The sequence below is a fragment of the Bombyx mandarina genome, chromosome 05 (genome assembly GCF_030267445.1).
Source record: "Bombyx mandarina strain Sakado chromosome 05, ASM3026744v2".
Lineage (NCBI taxonomy): Eukaryota > Metazoa > Arthropoda > Insecta > Lepidoptera > Bombycidae > Bombyx > Bombyx mandarina.
In genome coordinates this window covers 10,807,145-10,819,808 of record NC_143212.1, presented here as the reverse complement: position 1 = coordinate 10,819,808, position 12,664 = coordinate 10,807,145, and the positions used below count along the sequence as shown (strand labels likewise).

Genomic DNA, 12,664 nt, shown 5'->3' with positions numbered 1-12,664 from the left:
CGTCAATCATGTCATCTGTCAAGCAGTCCAATTTTTTTTTAGTCTATTAATAAGCAAGAGAAACAATGCTTCTATGATTTCTTATATTTTTAATAATAATAATTTGTTTTCAATTTTTGTCAGCATGTATAAATTTAATATTAAAAGAAGGTGTCACAAAAAATCCCACGTCGCATCGATATTGCCAAAACTTATTTTCATACCTTATTACTTTTACTCCTGAACGAACTAATGGGGTTGGCAACTGTCAAAGTGGCGCTGGTGTGCATTGTTCCCATAACATTCAATATTTGTATTGGAATTTTTGATTAAAAATTATTTTAAGCACAATGACGCGTTGTTTTGTACCAATATGCTCAGAAATTGGATTACATTAATTCCCGAAGGACAAGAAAATTGGAAGACTGTGGTTAAAGGCCATTTGACGCGAAAAAAGTGCTCACACAAAAAGTTCGAGGTTATGTCGTAAACACTTTGTGGAATCTGACTATGAAAACATTAGTAAATACACAGGTATGCTTCTTTCTGTCAAATATATATAATGCATGACTAGGTGTAGCACACATCTTTGTTCTCTTATTAAAAAAATCCAATAATAATTAGTTAGGCACACTATTAGTTGCTAACATATTTTGAAAGTAGATTTATGCTGTAAGGAACCTTTTAACAAACACAAAATCAGACTGGAGGAAACACATTCCTCATGAGCTGTTGTTCATTATCAGCTGTTACTATTGAAAGTTCTGTCTAAATCGCTGCATCCATTGCAATAACAAATATTTTGAAACTATGGTCAGGTTTCCTTGTGATAGTATATTTAAATGTTATTCTTTGTGTTGCAGGTGTCAAATATTAACATAAATATCTGAAGAAAGGTGCTGTACCATCTATATTTTCATGGAATATGAAACCAGTTTCTGAAGAAACAAAAAGTAGAGAAGTTACTTATGTAATTTTAGAGAAGGAATTGTCAATAAAAATAATTAAAAATATTCCTGATTTTTTTATTTCGACAAGTGTATAGTTATAATACAGATATTTTTCATACAATGCTTCTTTGAAAATATTTTCATAAAAGATATCTAATTTATTTAACATATTATTTATAAAATTATTGTCTTTTTCAACATAAATCACTTTGATGTCCTTGTAGGTGTAAATGACCAAGTTGCAGTATGTTTTGCCTGAGCAGTATAACTGTCCTTGGATTTGATAATAATATGGGCAGGTTTTTTTAGAGACAATATCCCGTTACATTGTTCTAAGTAAGGCACCGTTGATATATTTATTTCATGTTTTCTGCTAGCGTATGGACATTTCACTTCAATTATAGCTTCTTCGCCCAACACACCATCAGGAGATGCAGCAAGATATGGGCGCTCTTGGCTATTGAAAATGCCACATGGCTCCACTAGCAAATCATATATATTAGCATATTTTGCTAGAGCATTTTTTTCATTTTGTTTCAAAATTAAAATTTTGGTCATGTAGCTCTAATCTGAAAAAAGTAAAATAATACATTAGTTGGTAGGTAATGTGTGTAATATGAGCAATTATTTTTGCACATGCTACAAGGAATAAAGTTCCTAAGGTACACAATTTAATATTATTATTATAATAGCTACCGGAAACAGTTTGAGAGAAGTTTTCTAAGTTAAAATAAAACATCAACATTGTACCTTTCGACAAAATCCACTTTTTTTCTTCGTAAAGATGCAACACGTTTTCTCAACTCCTCCTTTAATTCTTTAACTATCCAGTTGGAATACATGTTGTAAAACTGTTTAGCACTACTTAGAAAGTAATAAGAACCATATCAAAGTCACAAAATGCCGAAATATCACGAACGCAAAACACACAAAATGGCGGCTCTCTGTGACAAGGGAACAAGCTACGCTGGCGACATCTGAGAAAAGCTTTAACCGGCCAACCCCATTCTTTGAATCAGGTTTGAACCCCTTGAGCTCACCTACTTGGGTTACGCTGAAATGGTCTCTCAAGACCAGACCAGAAGATCAGCTTAGGTAGGACAAAAAAAACCATTGAGCATTCTATAGCTTTTGTCTATACAATGGAATAGATGTTATTTCAAAATTACTAAGACTTTGACCTTTGACCTCTTACCTAAGTGTAAAGAGTGACTACATGCCTTTCCTATTCGACCCATATACTCAAGGTCAGCAATGCACCGAAACAGCTGCACGCCTGCTTGTACTTCGAATGAGCCTAATAATGTAGACGTGTTACTGCTTGGCGGCAGAAATATCAACCCTCTTATCGTGCCACCGTTAATTACTTATCCGACCCAGGCGACGGGTCAACGCAAAGCCGCTGTCGCCTGAAACATGTCTTGTCGGATCCAACGGGTCACCGTCCTCGTTAAATCGTTAATTACGAAGAATTCGACGACCGAACTAACCTATAGACAGGGCCCACTGAGTTTCTTGCCGGATCTTCTCAGTGGCTTGTGAATCCGATCCAGTAGTAAAATCTGTGAAGCACTGCTATTGCTAGGATTAATGTTAGCAAATCCTCTCAGGTTGAGTCCGTAAGCTCATCTACTCGTCCGGGCGTATCTGGAATAGCCTGTTAGGCTAATAGACCAGGGTAGCAGCCTTTAAAAATAATAAAAAGTGAAAAAAATAATAGTAGGATGAAACCCATTAGAAAAGGAGGACAATATTATAAAAATGGAAGGAAAAATAATTTACGGGCGATCTGAGGTCGGGAAGGGGATGAGGTTTAAAGGTAAAAAACGGTTTTTCTCGATTTCCGGCAAAACTAAAAGTCCTATGGAAAAAAGTCAAATAAAAAGATCTAAAACTTTTGTATTTACACTTTTTTCACATAACCTCAAAATTTAAGTAAAAAATTCAAAAAACCAAGTTTTTGGTTTTTTATTTTTATCTTTTTTCACGAAATTTTCTGAAAACTTACCTTTTTATGTCCCAAATACGCTGTGATTTATTTGATTAGAAATAATTATTTTTTCACCTTATTTTTAATTAATATCGAAAAAGCACCCTAATTTTCAATCGAAAATGCACCCGTCAAAATATCAGCTTTTTTCAAAAAGTTGGTATGTTTTCTGTTCGTTGAAATCTCTACTTTCTGATGGCGAAAAAAAATATATATGTTACCATAGTAAATCTTCTCAGAAAATGCAAAAAATCGAAAAAAACTCGAATTCGAATATTTTTTAAAAATTATTATATACAATTTTTCATTTTAAAATTTACACTTTAATTACTCGAAAAACATAAGATTACATGTTATATTGATAAAAAAAAAATTAAAATCAAAATATACTACTATAATTAACAAACAAATAAGTTAATAAAATTCATATTTAATAAGACATCTACAATATTTCGAGAAAGTTGTCGAATCTTCTTTAAATTATATGCGTAGATGCCTATTTATAACTACTTTTAGATAACTTATATACCTGAGTGACCTACGGAAAATTTTAGCCCGTAAAAAGGTATTTGAAATATATGAAACATACATGAAAATCGGCCAAAAGTTAGTTATTCGTATATCAGAATATTTTCCAGATATTAAATACACTTGATAGTCGCATTCTTCAAAATAAATGCACAGGCAACAATGACTTCCTATCTTAGCAATAAAAAAATCAATAAGAATAAGAATGACTACATAAAATCAAGTTTGAAGCGTAAGTCACACTGGGTGAATAAAATTATGCACTTTAATAATGTTGTATAACTTTATTAAACAAAAATAACAAAACCTAAAAACATTTTAATGGCTCTAACGCGATACAGGTTAATATCTATTAACTTATAAATATTACCTTCATTATAATATAATGACATGGGCTTTATCTAGTTGCCTAAATAAGCAATAATTTTGCAAGCGGCAGTGACAAGTTAGATCTGTGGATAGCCACTACCGATTAGATTTTTACTCCTGTAACGGAAAGTGTGAGTCATGATACTGACATCGTTGTTGGCCAGTTTCAGGTTACACTCGCTGTCAGCACGAGTTACGAAGCACAAAGTATACAATGCCATTTCCAACTCAGGTGATGTACCAATGAACATAGAGTTAACCGGCTTGTCCACTCCTTGTTGGGTGAAGTGGAATTTAATCACTGCTCCACGCTGGAATAATATGCATTATATTATTTTCGTTAAAGCTCAAAATCGCTTAAATTTACGTATATAGGAGTTGTTCGTATTGTTTCAGCATTAAAACTCTTATGAAATGGAACGTAAGAAATGTTTGTTTTAACTAGTGGTCCTCCAGTAGTCGAAATTCGACTATAATTTAGAGAAATTATAAGTTATCTTATCGCTATTATGATTCTATTTTCAAAAACTAATAAGTATACTTCTTTAATCACAGATTCCGCCAAGTGCATAATGTTAATATTTTTCTTAAGTACACTTAAGAAAAATATTAACATTATTCAAATAACATTATATAAATTTCATACTCCTCCGTTCGCGCAATTTTCGCAAAAAGGGATACAAAGTTTTTGCTTCACGTATTAATATTTATAGATATATCTACAGAGATTTTCTTCGACATTCGAAACTGAGTTCACTTGTCATACTGTACTTAGCACAATATTAAACATATAACACTTAATATTTAAGTTATTAAAATATCGACGACCGTGACCGTGAATACATTTATCATATTCGAAACGACCAAAATAATATGGTGACAGTTAAAAGCCGTAAAATAACTTTTAATTATACCTAGAAGTAATTTTAGTCTGAAGTTGAATATTTAAGTTTAAAGGGAAAGTTTCAGAAAGGACAATAGAATACACATTTATACTTACCTCGCCAAATTGTCTGTATTTCAAGTAACCTAAGTAATTCAGTCGGTTCGCTGCCTCTTCCTTTGAAAAATAAATCCAATTATGTAGACCTGAAACAATGATAAGTATTTACTTTACTTTCTGTTATCACATGCTAGCACATGCTATTGCAGGAATGATATAAGTACATAATCGACTGTTTACTAACCCCTTTTACTTAAAATCATCTATGTATTAGCATTTAAGCCAGTAACAACCATTTCAGTTTGCATAATAAATCAAATACTAAACTCAAACTTATGAATCCGTTGCAATTTGATACAAGCGCTACACAACTTAGATTTGCACAAAGTTTTGTAAGCTTTGAATGTTATCTTTGTAATGCTCTAGGTGGATAAAGGAGCTCATTGCCCAATTGGTTACATTTAAAATGTATAAGAACAGAATATGAAGGTTAACGGTAATTAGCAAAAGCATTTGCTAATTACCGTCTAATAACGGCCGTCTGGTGTAGTGGTAAGTGACATGGTCACTACACAAGGGGGTCGCGGGTTCGAATCCCGCCAAGGGAAGATATTTGTATGATAAATATAAATGTCTTTTCCAGGGTTATGGATGTCTATTAAATATATGTATGTGTATAATAAAAATCTTACATTTATATCCGCTATCTGGTACCTGTAACACAAGTTCTTTACGAACTTATCACGGGACCAGTTAACGTGGCGTGATTGTTAGTAAATATTTATTTATTTATTTATTTATTTGTTTTCTTTGCTATGTTATGTTATATTACAAATTTTAATGTTCATTTGAGGCGTAATTTAGTTACCCACCAGATACTTCGCCATTTTTTAATTCAGATACGAATATGTGTTCAAATCCTGAACTACTGATTTTTCCTTTTCCCCTCGAGTACAAGCTAAACCAGAGCTGCTTTACAAAATCTCTTTGTTGTCTAGGATCCGGTGTGACATAACCTGTAACATAAATATTTCTCTAAAGCCACCATATTGCTCTTATTTTATCTTGCAAGCGATCTTACGGGTTAAAGGCAGTGGCGTAGTTAGGTAATCAAGGGCCCTGGGGCAAATAAAAAAATGGGGCCACACTGCTATGTAAACTGATTAGGTTTTATCAAATAAAAATATGAAATATACCAATACTTTAAAAATGCTAAGCTACTTAAGCTCTTTTTTTGTGCACTGCAGGGCAGGTAATAAAAATATTAAACAGTAACAACATAAATTACAATTAATACTTGGTGTAGGTTTGGCTAACAAAACGAAATAGAGAAGATTCAAGGGTTTATTATATAATGGTCGGGTCTTTTTTTTTGGGCTGGGGCCGAACCTCCTACGAGGTCCCCGTGCCTAGGGGGCGCGCGCGGTATGTGGGACTGGTTCGCGACTGCGAGACCGCCGGCCCAAGGACGTGTTCAGGGCCTTACACGCTAAACGACTCCCCTGCACTCTTCGCCCAAGCGTCCGATCCCCTCCGAGGTCAGAACCCGGATGAGGTAACGGGGTTACCGCGGTCAACACTACAATCAGTCGGCGCAGCTCAGCCCAAGGGCACCCGGCCGACGGAGCCTTCGAGGCGAATCGAAGGCTCTGAAACGTCGGACGTCTCGGTACGGCAGCCCGTCAGGCCACCCAGACGGTGCCGCTATTGACCCGGAATACCCCACTGGACCAGAACCAGCCTGCCGGGTCGGGACGCGATGCACCGCGTCGGTGTATCCTATCTCCTTGGCGGCGCGCTAGAGTGCTGGTAACGCGTCGCGCGGCCTCTACGAGCTTACTTACTCCTGATACAGTATTAATTTTTTAACCGCTCTCGAAAAAAAATCTTAAGTCGAATTCACAATAAAACGTACCTCGATGAATAATAAAACGTACCTCGATGAATAATAAAACGCACATATCACTATCCGTCAAATTGACAACACTGCCAACCTACAGAAAGAATTTAGGGGAATTCCCTAAGCATAACATTCGAATTTCTCTCATCTGAGTTGTTATGATTAAAGTGGGGTTGCAGCCATTCATTTTGAAAATAGGAGAAATTTCCAAAAGTTCAGTTCGATCGAGATTTCAGGTAAGGATTCGAGGGTCCCCTGAGCTTAAGGGCCCCGGGGCACTGCCCCGCCTAGCCCCTGGGTAGCTACGCTACTGGTTAAAGGGTCACCAAAGTTCACAGACAGAACTAACTCGGAACAAATCATGCACGATCATCTGGCGTCAATTTAGGATTCCCTATGTTATGGTTACTAGAGACTGACAAACATAATTATATACGTTTAAATATATACATAATACATACTCAAACAAAGAGCAAATAAACATGTTCATCACACAATATTTGCCTCATGTGGGAATCGAGCCCATGATCCTCGGCGCAACAGTCAGGGGCGCTAATTACTGCACCACTGAGTCAGCCATCGGATAAAAAAAAAACGTGGACGATCTCATAGCCCACCTGGTGTTAAGTGGTTACTAGAGCCCATAGACATCTACAACGTAAATGCGCCACCCACCTTGAGATATAAGTTCTAAGGATCTCAGTATAGTTACAACGGCTGCCCCACCCTTCAAACCGTAACGCATTACTGCTTCACGGCAGAAATAGGCAGGGTGGTGGTACCTACCCGCGCGGACTCACAAGAGGTCCTACCACCAGTAATTACGCAAATTATAATTTTGCGGGTTTGATTTTTATTACACGACCACACGATTATGTTATCACAACGGTGTTTCCACCGGACCTTTGGACGAGACAAAAATAAAATTTCAAACTAATACTTCGCAGCTGCCTAATCCACTACCACTAGCACCACTTTACGAAGCATTTTTAAACCACGTGTACATCTATCTGTATTCGATGGCTTATTTAACGTTTTAACTTAATTTCTTTAAAGAAGAAGAGAAAGAAATCATTTATTCGCCAAGCATATGCAGTGAAAATGAATTATTCATCTATGTAAGTTATTATTATGTAATATCGAATCGAATATCGAAGTAACCTACAATAGAATCAATTGTACGGAAAACAAGACCGATAGATTAGATCACAAGACGATTACTAGCTTAAATTAATAAGAGTCATCTATTTACCTTTTTCTTTCAAAAAATTCATTAAATGCCTCATAACACTAGTGGCCATGATGGCGTCCATAAATGCATTTTCCTCGTTTCGTTCCTATAAATTTAAGAATTAAGTTTTATTAATTTTCCTTTTTAATATTAGTTTTGGTAAAACTCTTTACGAACCTGTGGCGTTACATGTTCATTTACTAACGTGCTTCTTTCGTAATTGTCCAAGAGTGGGACAATTTTTTCTATTGTTGGAATATTCCATGCCGCTGATGATATATTTAGCAGCCTGCGACGAAAAACACGCTATGTTAGTTAAAAAATAATTAATCACCTTATTCAATCAATTACTCATCATGACGTTGATCTGTTCTTTAGTTTAGCACATCAGATTGATTAATGATTATTAATTATTTCGAGAAGTGCATGGACCAAGTGCAATATACAAGTTTCATATTGAATTCATATGCTTAAGTACATATGAGTTTAAAGCCAATTGGCTTATTTACTAGATACATATATTTTTTTAGTTTGTTGTACACCAAACTTACGGCAACGGGGCTTTGTCTTCTTTCGATTGTGATGTCGTTTTTTCTTGAAAGTTCATCATGATATATTTGGCAGCATTGTTTGTATCTTTCCGAAGAAGTTCTTCACTCAGTGTCTGCAGTTCAGTATCAGAAGTTGACCGTGAATCGCTACCAGTGTTTGTGTTCCTATTATTATTTAGGATTACACTTGGCAGAACTGGTCCTCTTGTAGAAGGTTTAGGGGTTGTATAAACTGATAGAGTGCTCGGTTTGTTTGAACCGCTCACCATCGCGCTATAACTAAACGGCTTCGTAGTGGGTGGTTTCGGTGTTGTTTGCGTATAAGACTGAGTAATTTTCGTCGAACCGACAGACCCCGAAGTTGGAAAATTATTGTTTCCAGTTCCTTGCAAAATTGAACTGTAGCTTGGTATAGGTTGGGGAGCGTTTTGATCTTTCGATTTACCATCGTAAAAGTGTATGAGGTCTTTCACTTTTCCTGTTGTTTGATGATTTGATTGGACTTTAGTAGTAGGAGACAGAGGGGTTATACCTTGTGAGCTGCTACTGGGATTATGATTAGGATTTCGAGTGGATTGAGGGATCAGAGTTTGACCGGAACTGGGCTTCGGTGTTGTAAATTGTGGAGATACATAATCTCTTTTACCGTTCGACTGTAAAGATTGCTGGTTTGTATTTGTATGTTGGCTCTTGTGCGTCGAACCTAACTGTGGAAATTGAGAGTTATAATTATTTTTACCATTCGTTTCGATGTTTGTATTAGTCGGTAAATTATCTCTTTTCGGTGTATTGGGGATTCCGCCGCTTTCGTGAAGCAGGAAATCGGTGTTTAAAATAGGGTTGTAATTTTTATTGTGTTCACGACCTGAAACAAACAAACAAAAGTAGTCAAAAATATACTCGTCAGCATTTTTGTGAATGAGTCACCAAAGAAATGGATTGATCGGTTTAACTTTGCTTTTCGAAACGTGTTCATGAGCGTGGCAGATTAATTCCAAGAAGAAGAAGAGGGCAAGGTAAAGTGAGGCGTGCAAAATACTCTGAATGAAAATCGTAATTCACGACGGTTACGACCGCTCTGAAAGAAGCGAAGTGACTTTACGTCCTTCTCGCATGAGCATCGATTACTTTTTAGTATTCTCCGAAGATTCTTCTAGTGAAAATTTCATTGTGATGTATTGGATATTATTTAATTTACTGCGACTGCTCCTGAGGAGAATATCGTCACATATTCTCCTCCGGCCTGAGCAATAACAACACTTCAGGAGTTTCCACTCAACGCCTTAGCTACTGATCAGCGTCGGTCTATTTGGTGGATCGGTGAAACTCGCGCCAATATACGGTCGCAATCCTTCTGACAACCAAAGGAACTGCAATCGTATGTTGCACGACAGGCTGGCCCGCAAGGAATGGGCGACAATCCAAGAACTGCTACAGTTAAATAACCTTAAAAGGTGAGCGGTTCTCACGCGCGTGCGACAACAGCTAGCGTCCCGTGCAGGCCGAACTTCCCTTGTCAGGGTCGATCAACAATATCCGTTTGTATTCCATATACTATCACGTTCATTCTGCGGCCATCAGGAGAATGTAATGGCTTTTAGATATTCTGCCCCCGTGGCTAAACCAATGTAGAGTCGGGGTAAATGTGGGTAAGACCATGGCACTATTTTTTTTTTATTGCTTTGTTGGGTGGACGAGCTCACAGCCCACCTGGTGTTAAGTGGTTACTGGAGCCCATAGACATCTACAATGTAAATGCGCCACCCACCTTGAGATATAAGTTCTAAGGTCTCAGTATAGTTACAACGGCAACCCCGCCCTTCAAACCGAAACGCAGTACTGCTTCACGGCAGAAATAGGCGGGGTGGTGGTACCCACCCGTGCGGACTCACAAGAGGTCCTACCACCAGTGATTACGCAAATTATAATTTTGCGGGTTTGATTTTTATTACACTATGTTATTCCTTCACCGTGGAAGTCAATCGTGAACATTTGTTAAGTACAGACTGTCTTCACGTCTACGTTCGCAAACACGACTAAAACACAGTAAAATCCCTTATGTCCTGCGTGTGAAATCGCCCGGGGAGTTCGTGTATACGAGCAGTGCAGGCTCGATATGTATGAGTAAGCCGAAAGAGACCTCCACGAGCACCTACACAATGACACTCTGCTGCCAGACTAACAGGTGGTAAGGCGTTGCCACGGGTTTATCTAAATACCCCGGATTCTCATGCGGAGATGAACGATCCTCGATGGCTATGAGGCCGTAAAGATTATATAGGTGCTCCTAATGGGATTGGATACCCCTTCGTCTACGTCTACCCCCACGTCTTCCCAATAGCAGCGGTTCCCTTTTAGAGGACCGGGGTCACACGGTAAGCATTCGACCCTCTTAATCAGAGACTAGATCCCCCATCCCCCTCAGGGATGGGCTTCATGCCCCGCTGCAGCTCTTCCTCCTATTTAAATGTTGTAACAGGAGAAGAGGGTCTAAGGCAGAAATTCGTCCTTCGCCGTCCTCTAAAATTATGTAGTAGTAGGAGTAGATAGCTGTGGATTTTAGTGTAGTCCTGGTTCATGAAGTTCGGGGTTGTATCGCCAGTTGCCAGCGGTATGATGCCACTTACTAGATTATGTAGATTAGGTATCCAGTTTAGGCCCACTGAGTTTCTTGCCGGATCTTCTCAATGGGTCCGATCTGGTCGTAGATTCTGCGAAGCACGGCTCTTGCCAGTGTTAGCAACACCTCCGGTTTGAGTCCCGGGAGCTCACTTACACGCTGGGGTAACGCTGAGATAGTCTCTCAAGGCTATCATATCAGCATAGGTAGGGAAAAAAGTCTTGCTTAATTATAGCTTGTAGTTTTTTTACGGAAAAAAATCGAAAGTGGTAACGAGAGCGACCAAGAGGAATCCTAAAGGAAGAAGACACACCTATTATGACTGGTTCGCCGCGTTATTGGTGCAGGCGCCCTGATTTGGTAAGACTCCGTTATGCCGAAATCAAAAGAAAAATCATGAAAAAATACAACACCCTTGCGTAGTGAGGCAGGGATTCCGTAGCTCAAGCAGAGGGGGCTACCCAAAGCACGATCCGTAACCTCGTAACAGTATACCCGACGAGGTATATGTCATCAAAAGTCATCGAAAATACCCCCCTTCTAAGAAATACAAATAAAAAATAAACTTAATCTTTATATTTTACAATTATATTTCGATAATTTATATTATACAACAAATTTCGATGCTGTTTTGTTCGTCACAAATGCGTAAGGTATACTTTATGAGTATACCTAAATCAAACAAGGAAACTGCTGTTTTGCAGAAAGAAGATGAACGACATTGAAGTATTATTGATAATTAGAAACATAACAAATGAGAAAACAGAGTTGTTCTATTTTTCCTTGTACCGTATGTTGGTGGTATGGTCTGACGTCACAAAACTAAATAAAAACAAAGCGCTCTACAACATTTCATCAATAGATTTTTTAATAAATTAAAGTTTTAAATCACTGTACTCCAAAATTCATATAAGACATAATATCTTTCCTTATCGTTGGCCTTCTAATATAAAATATGAACCGAGCTGACCTTTTCATTACTCAGATTCTGTGTTGGCAATTTAGGTAAGTTATTTGCAATTTGATTGATTGCTCACCCGTATTTGGCTTCACGTAAAAAAATAAAACACATAACATTGTAAGAAACCTCATTTTCATTGTTTACAAGTGTACAGCACTACGGGAAAGTTCACTCACACGTTCAAACTAGTTCACAGTTACGGTAATTCGGTATTCACATTTAAAGAAAGCAGTGTGTCCCGCACTGATCGCGGAGAACGAATGGCGAATGATTCGCGAGTTTTATCACTACGTGGGTGTTTAGTAAGATGTGTAAACAGTGGATAGTAAGTGAGATGACATTGAGAGTGAATGATTCTCTACGATTAGCGAGATTAAAAGCAACTTTTTTTATAGAGCTCGACTGGATTTTGCAGGACTTGTGTTCAAAAAGATTCTCTATCACTCTATAACATTCATCCATTAGAAGCCTTAGCCATTAGCAGGCCTTAGAAGAGGATGGACAATCGATCAAGTTTCAGGCAGTTTCTAGGTTCATAGGTGTTGTATGGCACTACCGACTTTAAAATGAATGAAATACATTGTACTAGGTAATACTGGTCAGTAATTCAAAGGCATTTTGGTAGAAAAGCGAGGAGCGAAG

The 12,664-nt window shown here is 37.6% G+C and overlaps 1 protein-coding gene and 2 long non-coding RNA genes across 3 annotated transcripts; 1 reads left to right on the top strand and 2 right to left on the bottom strand.

Annotated features, from left to right (window-relative positions):
• The first annotated feature begins 234 nt into the window (after nt 1-234).
• Nucleotides 235-992, top strand: LOC149502980 (uncharacterized). The gene is made up of 2 exons (XR_016323153.1): nt 235-513; nt 843-992. It is a non-coding gene; the product is annotated as an uncharacterized LOC149502980 (long non-coding RNA).
• Nucleotides 988-2,944, bottom strand: LOC149502979 (uncharacterized). The gene is made up of 2 exons (XR_016323154.1): nt 1,680-2,944; nt 988-1,498 (listed from the first exon to the last, which is right to left on the bottom strand). It is a non-coding gene; the product is annotated as an uncharacterized LOC149502979 (long non-coding RNA).
• A 767-nt stretch (nt 2,945-3,711) lies between these two features.
• On the bottom strand, nt 3,712-12,276 carry LOC114246452 (uridylate-specific endoribonuclease D). The gene is made up of 7 exons (XM_028178973.2): nt 12,099-12,276; nt 8,442-9,306; nt 8,068-8,179; nt 7,912-7,996; nt 5,632-5,775; nt 4,817-4,905; nt 3,712-4,127 (listed from the first exon to the last, which is right to left on the bottom strand). Exons 1-7 carry the CDS (start codon nt 12,157-12,159, stop codon nt 3,894-3,896), a joined length of 1,590 nt encoding a protein of 529 aa, XP_028034774.2. The 5' UTR covers nt 12,160-12,276; the 3' UTR covers nt 3,712-3,893.
• Between the last annotated feature and the right edge of the window lie 388 nt (nt 12,277-12,664).

What these genes read in the sequence shown, in the direction of transcription:
- LOC114246452 (XM_028178973.2), bottom strand. Translation starts at nt 12,159, where the DNA reads ATGAAAATGAGGTTTCTTACAATGTTATGTGTTTTATTTTTTTACGTG. An exon ending in TTACGTGAAGCCAAATACGG is followed by an intron (nt 9,307 to 12,098) that starts GTGAGCAATCAA and finishes TGTTTGTTTCAG; the next exon opens with GTCGTGAACACAATAAAAAT. An exon ending in GAAGACAAAGCCCCGTTGCC is followed by an intron (nt 8,180 to 8,441) that starts GTAAGTTTGGTG and finishes TTTTCGTCGCAG; the next exon opens with GCTGCTAAATATATCATCAG.